Raw genomic sequence first — 14,853 nt, 5'->3', positions numbered from 1 at the left:
TTCTCGTATGCAGAAGACGAGAGACTGAGATCCAGGTGTCTGAGCTTCAATTCAATCTCAAATAGTTAAGTAATTATATGCAATAACTTATAGATGTAATGTTTCAGTTTCAATTCAATCTTAAATAGTTTAGTAATTATATGCAATAACTTATAAATTGATTAATACTGTAGACTTACTTGTAGGCTATATTACCAACACTAGTCTGAAAGAGCTGAAAGATAATAATAATAATAATAATAGCCTAATAATAATAATAATAATAATAATAATAACAATAATAATAATAATCATAATAGTAATAGCCTAATAATAGGCCTACATTGTGAAAGCGACATGTGCAAATTAAGATTGATTGGTTTATGGGCAGAAATATTCAATAAGGATAATTAATAGGCTATTAAAAAAATAGGAAATAATTTCTGTGATCGGCAATGATCGGTGATCGGCAGATAAAGATTTTTGGTGATCGGTATCGGTGATCGGGCCAAAAAATGGTGATCGGAGCACCTCTAATATCAGAGTGTATGCACATGTACATTCATTTTCAACTACCGTATTAACTGGATTGTTTTGGAGGGCTTATATTGCAAAAACGAGTAGGCAATGTCCCTATTTTTTAATCTACCTAGTATTTAACCCATGAGTGGCTGGCTCTGTCACAATAAGAAATGAGATTTTAAAATAACACAGAATTTGAGAAAAATTAAAACCGATTTCATAGGGCCCTACAAGTCCTAGTCTAATTTCTCACCGTCCTTAACAAGTGTGTGCAGAATACCAGAGGTGGAAGAAGTACTGAAGTTGTGTACTTAAGTAAAAGTAGAAGTACCCTGCGAAAAAATTACTCAAGTGAAAGTAAAAGTTGTTTACCAAAAACGTACTTAAGTAAAAGTCCTAAGTACTAACTTTTAAATGTACTTTTCAGTACAAAAGTACAAGTAGGCCTACACGCGCAATGGCTGTCTTTCTCCATGTCTACCTACTTGATACAATAGGAAAAATTGTCTGCAACGGTTTCGGTTCCATTTGAACATGACTATGGAGTCCTGTTAATGTTTTTAAAAGTATATTTTCTGTCTGGGTGTCAATTTGGAAGAGGGGCTTGGTCCCGCCTCCCTGCCCGCAGCTGAGGCTACTGAAATATCCACGAAACACAACAGGAAAACCTAGGATAAATGTAACTAGTAACAAAGTCTTCTCCTAGAAATGTAAGGAGTAGAAAGTACAAGTAATTGTCAAAAAATGTAATTGAGTAAAAGTAAAAGTCTGCATTTTTATTTTTACTCAAGTAAGTACAAATTCCAGAAAAAACTACTTAAGTACAGTAACGAAGTAAAAATACTTAGTTACGTTCCACCTCTGCAGAATACATAATTAATCTTGACAAGTACTTTGTCATATTCATTACCTCAGTCTGCACACTGCATGTCCCCCTTTTCTAGTCAAATTATTAACAAAGAAAAATACAGTACTTGGCCCATTGGTACTGGTTAAGGACAAATTATTAAATTTTCATGTAATATTTTCACATACAAATGCAAAACATGCAATATTTAGACTTTTGACATGTCATTGCAAGCTAAAACTGTCAAGTCCATGTCAAGTCTTGAGTCAGTAGAGCATAGTAGAGTAGAGTATCATTTATTGATCCCAGGGGGAAATTAAGGAGTCAAGTAGCATACACATACACATAAATAAAGACATTGCCCACGAGACATTACATACTTACACATAAAATAACCATATATAGCTCACTGTTACATACATTTAGCCAAGGCATCTCTCTCTCTCACACACACACACACACAGATCAAAATATAAAGTGTCCACAGTGTCACATGTGCCTTAGCTGAGTGGCACATAGAAGCCAAGACAAGTGACCAATAAAGTGTCCAGGAGTGTCCGTAGTCTCTCTGCCTAGTACAATGTCCAATTGTATTCCTTTGGAAAGAGTTGGGGGGTAACCCAAGTCGCCCGCTGTGTCACTCCACACACACACACACCAAATAATAAAGTGTAGAGAGTGTAACATGTGCCTTAGCTGAGTGGCATCAAAAAGCCAAGACAAAGTGACCAACAAAGTCTGTCCAAGTCAAGTGACAAGTCATTCCGAATATTGCCATGTCAAGTCTCAAGTCATGAATTTGCGAGTCGAGTCCAAGTCACAATTCCACATCTCTGGGGCGTACAGTCTGAAAATGTATTGCTTTATTGCCTTGATATTAAAATGTAATTTGGCAAAGGTAGAGCTATTTCCATGTGGCGTTGAAATCTATAGAATAGTACTGTACTTCTAGATGCACCGAATCAGTGGCTGCATGGATCAGTGGCAGCAGCAATGGCTACAGCATTCGTAGGAGGAGAAGGATCAGAACGGGGGAGAGATGTGTTGTGTGTACTGCCAATCCGAAAAAGTATATTGCACTCGCAAAAAATGTCAGTCAATGAAACAGAATTATTTCCAAGTGGTGTTGAAATCAATATAGGAACCAGATGCCTAGATGCTGATGCTGTCCTGAATATATGGCTATAATTTACAGTTAAAAAATGTTCATGTTGTCAAAGCAACAGCAGCAGTGCCTGCAGCAGTAGGAGGGAATACAGAATTTGAGGGGGTGAGTCTAGATGAGAGAGATGTGGAGATGTGGACTCAGTGCCATGAATAGATTAGATGGATGCACGGGCAGTCAGATACATGAACAGGTGTGTGTGTGTGTGTGTGCGTGCGTCTGCAACATTGAATCATAAAGTAAGTAAAATAACACGCTGACTTGAACCGTCTATCGTATTTGTACACTACACCTTTGACTAGTGCTCCACAACGCCCTGTAACATTTCAAGTTTAGGGACGGTTTTGGTCTGGGCACAATTTCGCCACAAATTTGCCATTTCTTCTGCTGCTTTACTTTCACCAAGAACTGCGAAACAAGCAAAAGTGTTGCTTTGCAGACAGGTTATGGTTGGGCATTACCACAGAGATACACCAGCGGCGACGCGACTCAAGCGACAGAGTGTAGCAGCAAGCGATACGAGAGACTGAGGAGACTAGAGTATGTCCGTACAGGCAGAAGGCAAAGCATTCAAGCATTCCCATTGGCTGTGGTCACTGACCTCTATACAGTCATTGGCTGTCGCGGCTTGTCGCCGAACCGCGTCATAGAAAGTTGAAAAGATTTCAACTTCAAATTGTCGCGCTCGTTGCGCAAATCGCTCTAGTCTCCAGAATCGCTTTTGTCTCTCGACTCAATACAAAGTCAATTACTTCCGTCGCTCGACTCGCTCAGATCGCCGCTGGTGTATCTCTGCGGTTAAGCTTATTTTTTGTCAGGGCACAGCAGAGCATTTTCACGTTTAGAAATAGAAATTCCGCTAACCGCTAAGACCCTCATCTTGCAGTAGAATGTGTTAATTCAGCTCTAACATACCAAGATTTTTAATAAAATTGTCTCAAATCTCATGAGCCTGAATGTTGCATCATGCCGCTAATTAGCCGGGGCTAATGTTGCGCAACGCAACATCCAGCATAAATGGGTTATCTTACAAAGGCGTCGCGCCTCAGAACAGAATGCACCGACGTGAGATGCATGTGCCTGATGCCTGTCTGGTGTGTGTGTATGTGTGTGTGTGTGTGGGGGGGGGGGGGGTGGGGGGGGTGTCTACTGTCAATCTGAGATCGATATGAACTAGAGATGTCAATCCTGTGTATAGCAAGTAATTTGCCTTTCCGTTGAGATTTTCATCGAAACTTTTTCTAACCACCGCTGATCCTGCTGATGATCCATCCGTTGGCTCTGCGGCTGTAGTGATTCGCTATTGTAAGCATGTGTCATCACGGGTCTGTAAGCTGTGACTCACTCTCCATCCCTTAGGCCAGTACATTGACCGCAGCAACAGGTAACTCCATTACTCAAGTGTGACATAGGTGTCATGTGAAGAAGATGACTCTGGCTCTACCCAGGACACTATTGGCTATGATGTCAGTCAGCTCTGTTCTTTGCCCCCGCGTGCTACAGTAGACCCGACTTCTTATCTTGCAGCTCTGTGTGTGTGTGTGTGTGTGTGTGTGTGTGTGTGTGTGTGTGTGTGTGTGTGTGTGTGTGTGTGTGTGTGTGTGTGTGTGTGTGTGTGTGTGTGTGTGTGTGTGTGTGTGTGTGTGTGTGTGTGTGTGTGTGTGTGTGACCCTGATTCCCTGCTGCTTGCTACTGTGCCAGTGGCCGGTCACATTCTTGCCTCTCTCAGTCAATATTGACAAGTGGATGATGACACCTTATCAGGGTTGTCATAGCAGCGCTCATGGCATGACACACACACACACACACACACACACACACACACACACACACACACACACACACACACACACACACACACACACACACACACACACACACACACACACACACACTAGGTACTATGCACAACATTCATGCAAACACTCACTTGCAAACACAAATAAATCATTTCCCAATTCATTGTTATTTTGTGTCTGAAAGTCAGGTACTAGGCACACTCATATCAAAAAGTGTATGCGTGACTGTGTGTGCGTATACTTGTGTGTGTGTGTGTGTGTGTGTGTGTGTGTGTGTGTGTGTTTTTGTGAGAGTGAAGCAGCAATAGAAGTGTGTGTGTGTGTGTGTGTGTGTGTGCATGTGTGTCTGTGTTTGTTTCTGCGTGCGTGCATGTGTGTGTGTGTGTGTTTTTGTGAGAGTGAAGCAGCAACAGAACACAGAAGTGTGTGTGTGTGTGCGTGTGTGTTTTTGTGAGAGTGAAGCAGCAACAGAAGTGTGTGTGTGTGTGTGTGCGTGTTTTTGTGAGAGTGAAGCAGCAACAGAAGTGTGTGTGTGTGTGTGTGTGTATGTGCGTGTTTTTGTGAGAGTGAAGCAGCAACAGAAGTGTGTGTGTGTGTGTCTGTGTGCGTACGTGTGTGTGTGTGCGTGAGCAGCAGCAGTGTTGTGTTGGTGGGAGGGAGCTGCCTGATGTGCTCTCCTTATGACCTCACCTTTCATCTCGACCTGCTTCCGTGGGCTGAACAGAAGGCCTACTGTGCAAAGCTCCCACGCGCTGCAACACACACACACACACACACATGTACACTCACTCACTCACTCACTCACATACACACACACTCACTCACTCACACACCCACCCACTCACTTACTCACTCTCTCACACACACACACACACACACACACACACACACACACACACACACACACACACACACACACACACACACACACACACACACACACTCATTCACTTACTCAATCGCATAAACACTCACTCACTCACTCATACACACACGCACGCACGTCGCACGCACACTTACTCACTCACTCACTCACTCACTCACTCACTCACTCACTCACTCACTCACTCACTCACTCACTCACTCACTCACTCACTCACTCACTCACTCACTCACTCACTCACATATACACACACTCTCTCACATACACACACAGTCACTCACATACACACACATACACACTCACTCACATACGCACGCACACACACACACACATTACGAGCAACCGTCAACCACACACAGTCTACTGGGTGCTGGCTTGCACTCTGAAAACATTTCATAATAATCAATAAACCTTGTGTGTGTGTGTGTGTGTGTGTGTGTGTGTGTGTGTGTGTGTGTGTGTGTGTGTGTGTGTGTGTCATGTTTGGCTTTGTGTTGGCCTAGACTGGCACTGCAATGGTAGGTTTTTATGTTCAGACCTTTTAGGATGTAGCAATGTATAATAATATTATAAGCTTCAGTATTTCTATTGGAATTGGGCTGTGCATTTCCAATGCAAGAGGGATAGTTTGTGAGCAATCACGTGTCTTTTTTATGTGGCACCTCTCAGTTGAGTTGTTGCAGTGGACAGGAAGTGCTTCTTAGCCTGTTGTCCAGCTGCTGACACGCTAATGTTTTGATTCGCTCGCTGCTCTCCACTGTATGAGGCCTTCCCAAGGGTTTTGATACCTAGAGCCCAGCTGTGTAGATGCACAGTTTCACACACACACGCTCCCACATAATTACACACACACACACACACACACACACACACACACACACACACACACACACACACACACACACACACACACACACACACACACACACACGGCCACTCCCACTTTACACACAAGCACTCACTCACTCACTCGTTTGCTCATAAACTCTCTCTCTCTCTCTCTCTCTCTCTCTCTCTCTCTCTCTCTCTCTCTCACTCTCTCTCTCTCTCTCTCTCTCTCTCTCTCTCTCTCTCTCTCTCTCTCTCTCTCTCTCACTCCATGCACAGCGGCGGCCCCAGGCATGAGATAACCATGTGACCCGTGAGAGGGTCAGTGAATCCCGGGCAGGCTGCGCTGGGCAGGATGCTAATGCACTGTTCCAGACACTGGTTTTGGGGGTCAAGGGCGTGTTTACGTGGCGTGTGTCTGCTGCTATATGCACTCAAGGCATTTGTTTACTTGCGTGTGTGTGTCTGCTATAGACTGGATGCATTTGTTTATGTGCGTGTGTGTGTGTGTCTGGGCCTGCATGGTCTTAGCCTGACTATCATCGACTTTTAAATCTCTTTGAGACTTGGTCTGACCAAGAGCATAACAATGAACATTTCCCAAACGGCATGGTTGACCCGCCTCCCTTCGTTTGCTACTGGTTGATATGCTCCAGACCAAGTGGGTGGAGTTTTTTGGGGGAGATCATAAACAATGTTTACATTGCTCTTGGCCTGACAATTAGAAGCAACGGCGAATGTTTTGCGTCACTAGGAGGGCATGGCCTGGCTAGCGTGATCTGTCCTTCTTGATATTAGTAGATGTGCCTATACGGTAGATGTTCGTCGTGATTAAGTGCTGTTATGTTACAGCTCTTTGTGTTAGTGACCAGTCAATTCTTTAAAATAAAACCGGGCAACGTGTTCAAGTTAGTGAATCACCTTCATGATTCAACCGAGGAACAGTCAGTGATAGTCATTGATTGACTAGGGGTGTTTAAGATGAAAAGTACAACGCAAAATCTAGGCCGATGACCCCACAGGACACTGGGAATTTTGCCATAATACAAGCTACCGTTACATGTGCTTATTACGTAGACGTAATCATGTTTGTTGGTTTGTATTGACTGCTGGCACTCTGGGTTGAAACTTTCAAATGGAAAAAAAGTGATGACTGTGGATTCTCAGGAAAGCACCTTTTAGAATAGCCGAGCTTTATTTGCACAGTTGCATCATTTTGCGAAGCATATTAGAGTATTTATGAAAACTAACATTTTGTATCTCTTCTTTTTTCTCTTGTGTTTCTGTTCAGGTGCGGCTGTGAAGGACAGTCTCCCCTGACAACCGTGTGTGTGTGTGTGTGTGTGTGTGTGTGTGTGTGTGTGAGTGTGAGGGTGTGTGCTTGCGTGCGAGTGCATGCAAGTGTGCGTGTGTGTGGTTGTGAGAGTGTCTGTTTGCGTGCGAACCCTTTCATGCGTGCATGCTACATTTCTTTCTCCTGATGCCGCCTGCCACATTGTAAATTCATGATCACATGACCTTGGATATGGACGCAGTCCTGTCCGACTTTGTCCGTTCTACTGGAGCTGAACCAGGATTGGCCCGAGACTTACTAGAAGGTAAGCCCTGCCCCCATGCCATACTGTTTCAAATTTGTATTTTTTTATGTTTTCACACCACGTTAAAATGGTTGTATATGAAACACCATGGGCCTCATTTATAAAACTTTGCGGAAGAAATGCGCCAAAAGATGGCGCACGCACGAAACTCAGGATGTGCGTGCGCAAGAAAATATTCAGATTTATAAAGCATGGCGCACGCACGTTCCACGTCGACTTCCCTTTATAAATCCCAACTGACTCTGAAGTTGCGGCAAATGTGCGCACCTGTGGACACACCCATAATTATCTATGAATATTCAGTGAAACGCCCAAAATGAATATTTATATCTGTGGACGGCGTGCGGAAAGCAGACGAGATAGCCTATTTACCACATGTGGAGCAAACAGTTTTATTAGATAGGCCTAGAGAACGTTGGGCAAAGTGGAGCGGTTAAGTTTAGGAAGTCGTGCTACAAAAATAAAACCTCGAATTGCAGCATGTGGATGTTATGTTCGCAAAGGTCACGCTATACTAGAGGTTAAAAAATAAATTAAAAAAAGGATGGCATGGACATGAATCTGCCAGGTCATGGACATGTAAGCTTAGTATTGATTAAGTTGTGAACAAAGGGAAAAATAGCTAAGTCAAGGAAACATCTCACATGGCATGTCCCCATGTGAAATTCACCAGTAGAAAATCTATTCGCTGTCTCATCGCACCTCATATGCACCGGGTTTAAACTTTTTACAACAATTGCCGTTGGTCACTGCGCGCAGCTGTCTGCTTGCAGTTCAAAGTGACACCCCAACTGTCGATCGACATATCCACAGACAGCATGACATATGGGCATTTTCTAGTCTGTATTTATTAAATGTGTGTATTATAAACGTACATTATCAGTGTATAAGGCCAGCTGTCAAATGCACACCTCTGCTTTGATGACGAATAACGGCATGGAAAAAAAATTACATGCAACAAGAGAAAAGAAGCTGTCCATTAGTATGGCACTTGCGCTTGCCTGTATGGCTGAGAAAATCAACCATTACAGATGCACTTGGGACTCGAGCAGATGATTCTGCAACTGGCTTAAATGTTGACGTAATTCCTTGCAGACTCGGAACACTTTATAGCCTACCGATACGATTATAGCCCGATACTGGAAAGGTCCGTGGTTATTGTTAATAAAATGTAGGGTATTTCCAAATGTAACGTAGGCCTATCCTAAACGTACAATTTCAAGCGTCTATTACATGCATGTGGCTATGGATAGGCCAGGTAGGCCTACTTATTATTTTCCACCATTACCAAACAACAAACAACCGCGTTTTCGTTGCGAACTGGATTAACTAATGTTAAAGTGGCTATCGTGACACGTGTCCTTTGATTTTTTTCGGGTCTATTTCGGGTGGTTCTTCCAGCTACCTCCCGAGGTCGCGCTTTCCGCGTTTGGTCTTTTGTTTAGTGCCTACGCATGGGTCAAACTTTGCGTGGAGCTGCGCATGTTTACCGCCAAGTTCTTTTTCTATAAATACCAAACCTTGCGGTGAACTTGGCGTGCGCAGTCTTTTGTGCGTACGCACCCGTTATAAATGAGGCCCCATGACTTGGTCTTTCCGGTCATGATTGTTGCTTACTCTGATACTGGCAATACCCCCACCCACCTTGGCTAACAAATGTTCAGGGGAAACGTGTGGGAAACACAGTGTACAGTGTCCCTTTTTCTTAGCCTGGTCCTGACCATCCCATAATACTACCATTTCATTTCGTATTAATAGTCTGGGGGTTGTTTGATCTGACGCGATTGCTGGGAGCGGGAAGTTGGCAGTCAGTGTCTGGTTTGAAATGATTGGACAGCTCTCACCCAATCGCCGACAGTCACTCAACAACAACATAGCACAAGCGTTTACGTCATCGTCACGAGCGTCCTCCCCCTTCCGCGCACCAACCTGTCTCTTCACTTATTGGCTGTTTTCTGGTGAGGGTTGGCCGGCCAAATCCTACCGCTCAACATTGCTCCACAGACAACAGTTGCCAGACGTAGTACGGAGCCAAGTCTCTTGGCGGAAGTACGTAGGATGGCGCATGAGGCTACCTTTTTCTACCCCTTCTGACACTAACCTCAAGCTACCACAAGAGTCTGTCACAATGTCCTTCATTTCGTCCTAGATTAATGAAGTATGTCTATGGCTGTACCCTACAAAGGACAATGTTGATCTGTAACTCAAATGAAACACAGGAATGATACCGCTTCCAACCCGTAGGATCATTAAAGATCAAAAGTGCGTTGGTGGGGCTTTAAATCTCTACATAACACCATTTCTTTTTGCACTGGAGGTGCCAAGCGAATTGACACTGAGCACCAGAGGTGTCTGTGCTCCTTTCGGTCCTGACACATGTATATTTGCTCCAATCATTTTTTTAATACCACTTGGTTCCAATGAGTACATAAGTGATCAGGCACTGCAGGTATTGTACATTTGCTAATTATCCGTATGTGAATTGCGCAGCTAGAGGAGCATTAGGCGAGGCAGCAGCATTTTTATACCGAGTGAAATCAGGTTGACTCCTTTTGCCCAGCCCTCGCTTGACTCTTGTCTGCACGCCTCCGTATCTACTATCATGCAGCAGTCAGCTAACACAGAGAGCGTGCCACGCCAGGGCTCAACCGTTTCTCTGCCAATGAGGAGGGGGCCGTGACGTGAGATTTAAAAATAAATAAATAAACGCGTCTACAAGCCCTAGTCCAGACTATACAGCGCAGCCATAGCTGCTAGTTAGGTAATCCATACGCAGTGAGGTAAACTTGGGACACGCTCGGTCGCTTGCTGCCCACCCCTTTTTTTCTTTCGTCCGTTTCTCTTTTTTCTTTTTCTTTTTTTTTTGATGTGCTGTTGCTTAGCAACTTGTCTTTTATAAGTAGAAGCAATGTAGGTTAAAATAATTTGTCCTGCTCCAAGGTTTCACTTTTTTTTTCCCTGACTGAACTCAGGAGGCTGTCGCAATGTAACTTAATTAATGTGTGAGAAAAAAAGTGAGTTGCTAGCTGTCGGTTTAGGAGTTAGTTTCCATGTCCTCGTTGATTCGGTGTCAAACAAACTTTGACTGATTAGCCATCATAGGCTTATTTCTGTTTGCAGAGAAAGCGGCTTGGGTGTGTATTTACTAGTGTGTTAACGATAGGGTTGGGCAGTTCTGGCCCTTCCTCAGTGTCAATTATGTAGTCGTTTATTTTGATTTTCTTTTGTTTTTGTTTGTTTGTTCATCTAGAATCTACAAGCTCATGTTCACACATCTTGTTCTTGATCTCTTTGTTCTTGATCATCATTCACATATTAGGCTTTTACATGCATGTGTACTTGGTACTTGCACTCTTTAAACCATTTGACCATTCATCTTTGTCTGCAAAGAAAAAAACACAAAAAATCTGGGATAGGGGGAGGATTATGGCAATTTACTATTGACCATGCTGGTTTCAATGACCTGCCAATCATCAGCTTGCGTCCTCTGGGAAATGACATCATGACAAACAGGAATGTCAGTTAATAATATCTGTCTGTTAATGGTAATGATATAGTCAATAGTGTTTTCGAAGGCATGGTGTCTCAGCTTCTAGACCCTGTTTCTTGAAAGCGTCGTTGCTAACCAGTTAGCAACTTACTTGGTTCCCAATGGGAAATTCCATTGCAAACAAGTAAGTTGCTAACTTGGTTAGCAAGGACAATGCCGAGAAACGCACCCCCATGACTCATGTACTTTGTTTTTATCATTGTTGTGTCTATTATTGTTCCAATGTCCCCTCTCCTCCTCACAGGCAAGAACTGGGACCTGACTGCCGCCCTCAGCGACTTTGAGCAGCTGAGGCAGGTGCACACAGACACCTTAACGTACTCGTTTGTGGAAGAGAGGGACTACCCCCCTCCCCCCGAAAAGGAGGTGGCTCGCGTGAGTCGGCCACTCCTGCACAGGCAGGATGAGGTGGTGCAAGGTACGCTACGCTGGCTTCATAAAATCAAATGAAAAAAAAGAAAAAGAAAAACAACTCTCTTGTTAGGTCTGGAACGTTTGTACGGTTTGTACTCCAGGATTTCTTAACAACATTACACATCACTCGTAGGATATCTCTGATCTGTTTAGTTTTGACTAGCCTAGCTGTCTTACGGGTCTTATAGAGTAAACTTTGAAGTTAGTCGCTGCATCTTACTCTTTCTGTTCCCACAAGTTGAGTGTGGATGTTATGTTTGCTTTACCTTGTCATCCCTGCCTCCACATTCCGCAGTTATTTCTCATTGAGGCCCATTGTGACTATTTCTGTTTGGTGACGCTGTAACTGGAGGGTATATTTACTTGGTCACTTTCACCAGTTATTTCCCAAGTACCAGTATCACACGTATGGTTAGTCACTCTATAACAAGAGCCCTGTTGCAATAAGTGTATATTAAGCGGTGTTGTAATAACTGCATATTATATAAGAACTGTGTTGTAATATTACAATAAGGCTTAATATAGCGGTACACTCATAAGAGATTATATTACGCCCTGTTATAGTAAGAGAGTACATTTAAAACATGTTGTATTTAATACTGTATAATATTATTAAACCCTGCCCCCTTTATCACCAGCCACCATAAAATGGCCAGGATGCTGTAGAAGTTATTTCCCCTAGTTCTAGTATCATACATCTGTGGTCAGTTGCGCTGTACTAAGAGTGTATAATATTAAGCCCTGTTGTAATGAGTGTGTATCAGCCTCCCTCTCTTCCAAGAGTGTGCATTAACACTCCTCCCTCTCTTTTCTCACCAGCCACCGAAAAGCGCCTCTCCCGAGGCATCTCGCACGCCAGCTCCACCATCGTGTCGCTGGCGCGATCGCACGTGTCCAGCACGGGGGTGGCGGGTGTGGGCAGCACCGAGCCCTTGCTGGACACGCCCGTCTGCACCTTCCAGCTGCCCGACCTCACCGTCTACCGCGAGGACTTCCGCGGTTTCATCGAGCGCGACCTCATCGAACAGTCCATGATGGTGGCGCTCGAGCAAGCCGGTGAGACATACGATCTGAGACATACAAGAATGAAGGAATGAATGAATGAATGTCTTTCCTAACTAGTGGCACATTTCCACATTTGCGGATAATAAATAGAAGACAATGACAGATTCTTTTTATTTTATGTAAAAACATGCACTTGTTTTACTCACTTCTCGCTGTCCGCTGCCTTGTTCACATATGGTCAGTTACACACGCACACCGTCTTACTTAGATATGCATTCAATTGATGTCCACAGTGCCACCATGAATAAAAATGCAAAATTTGTGTTTAATTATACATAATGCGTAACGCCCTAAATGACACAGCTCCAGCTCGAGAATATAGTTCTATAATGTCATTACATATCATGCTTTTAGAAGTTACCACAATCCTGCTGTAGTAAAGGTCAGCTATACCTTTTATATGAGAAAAAAAAGACAAAAAAGAAGAACACTGCATCAAAGCACACTTTGAAGGAAGGAGTCAGACAAAGTGGTGCACTGTGGCTGAACCCTCCCTCATTGTTGTGTCCTTTTAGGGAGACTGAACTGGTGGACTCGCGTAGGCCCCGGCTGCCAGAGTCTGCTGCCCCTGGCCACTAGTGGGGATGGGAACTGCCTACTCCACGCCGCCTCCTTGGGTGAGTTAAAAGGTTTTTTGTTTTTTTTGTGGAAATTATTTTCTTCTCTCCGTTGCGAGGCAAGAGATATAACGCGCTTCGGTGAGCAGAGTACCGGTACATTTAAGGTGAACACTCTGCCGGTGCCAGAGCTAAAGGGTGCCACTGCTGCCATCTTACTGCTTCTAGTGCTGCTGCTTCCGCCACCAAACGCTGAGATGCCATTCCAGTGATACGGTGAGAGGCTTAGAAGGCACCAGACAAATTAATCAACAGACTGGCTTTGGCTTTAAAGTGTAGCAGGAGCAATATGAGTCCTAGACTAAATTCCCAGACGTTGCCCCCGTGGTCTATTCCTGACCTGCCACTGAACTGGCACCATCTACTGGGTTTCGCTCTCTTTTTTATGTTTGGTCACATGTTGTTATGTGTGAATAACCAAAGAAATATTCATCATCAGATCTTTGAAGATTCATATCCTAGCTTACTTTCGAATACGTATTTCAATCGGATTGTATGTATATTTTTATGTCTTGTCCTACATAGGTATGTGGGGTTTCCACAATTGGGACCTGATGACACGTGAATGTTTTATGTGAATTATGTGTGAAGTCTGCCTGTCCTGAAGATTTCCATCTCATTTGATACTTTTTTTTAAATGTATTTCAAAATATTTGTAGGCATCATTCTGCCCAGGTATGTTCCATGGCTGGCACCTAATTATTTGTGAATAACATGTTAAGTGTGAAGACTCCTTTGAAGATTCTTATCCTTGGTTATACTTTTGAATCTTTCAGTAATATAAGGTGTATGTATATGTACAAGGTGTATGTCTCTGTATGTCCTTTGCAGGTGTGTGAGGTTTCCCCTACTGGGACCTGTGGGAATTATGGGTAAAGACTCATCTGTCAGAAATATAATGGCATATGTCTGGTCCTGCGCAGGTATGTGGGGTTTCCATGACCGGGACCTGATGCTGCGGAAGGCCCTGTATGCACTGATGGACCACGGCCAGGAGAGGGAAGCACTGAGGCGGCGCTGGCGCTGGCAGCAGACCATGCAGAACAAAGAGGTCGGTCCTGGCCTGGGCTCCACTCCCGCTGGCCCTGCAGCACCAAACACCACCACCACTACTGTTACTGTTACCGCTACCGGCTCTCCCAGAGGGCCCTAGCCATCATCATGCATCATTATTGGGCCAAAGCGCTCCACTGCGCACCCCTAAGACCCAGTTCTGTCAGCGCCAATGTGCCTGTGTTAGTTAGACGATGCAGCACATATTGTTCCAAATGAATGTGGTGCATTATGTCTTGGATTTGTTATTGTAATTGTATTGTTTTTGTTGTTGGTGACATAACTAGTAAAAATAATTGGCTGTATGGTATATGTTATTTTGATACGTCAATAATATGTTGTTTTCATAACACTCATTCCTTTTGGTAAATAGATTCTTGTAACTACCGGTTGTAAAAAGAATTGGCTGTATGATATGTGTTATTTTCATCCGTCATATTTGAACACTCATTCCTTTTGGTAAATAGATACTTGTTTTTTGTGTGCTCGCGCACGTGTGCGTTTGCGTGCGTGCGTACGTGTGTGTGTCAGTG

General features: G+C 43.7%; 1 protein-coding gene across 2 annotated transcripts in view; it reads left to right on the top strand.

Moving 5' to 3' along the window:
* Positions 1–14,853, top strand: part of otud7b (OTU deubiquitinase 7B) — a 68,849-nt gene that overhangs the window by 41,603 nt on the left and 12,393 nt on the right. For both annotated transcript variants that reach the window (XM_063199359.1, XM_063199358.1), the window contains exons 2-6: positions 7,315–7,621; positions 11,416–11,589; positions 12,405–12,641; positions 13,166–13,267; positions 14,191–14,318. In XM_063199359.1, coding sequence (XP_063055429.1) covers positions 7,537–7,621; positions 11,416–11,589; positions 12,405–12,641; positions 13,166–13,267; positions 14,191–14,318 — 726 coding nt within the window. In that variant the 5' untranslated portion in view covers positions 7,315–7,536. The remainder of the gene's footprint in view (positions 1–7,314; positions 7,622–11,415; positions 11,590–12,404; positions 12,642–13,165; positions 13,268–14,190; positions 14,319–14,853) is intronic.

The sequence above is a fragment of the Engraulis encrasicolus genome, chromosome 5 (assembly GCF_034702125.1).
Source record: "Engraulis encrasicolus isolate BLACKSEA-1 chromosome 5, IST_EnEncr_1.0, whole genome shotgun sequence".
NCBI lineage: Eukaryota > Metazoa > Chordata > Actinopteri > Clupeiformes > Engraulidae > Engraulis > Engraulis encrasicolus.
Note: the sequence above shows the minus strand (reverse complement) of the source record. Positions and strands in the feature narration are given on the sequence as shown.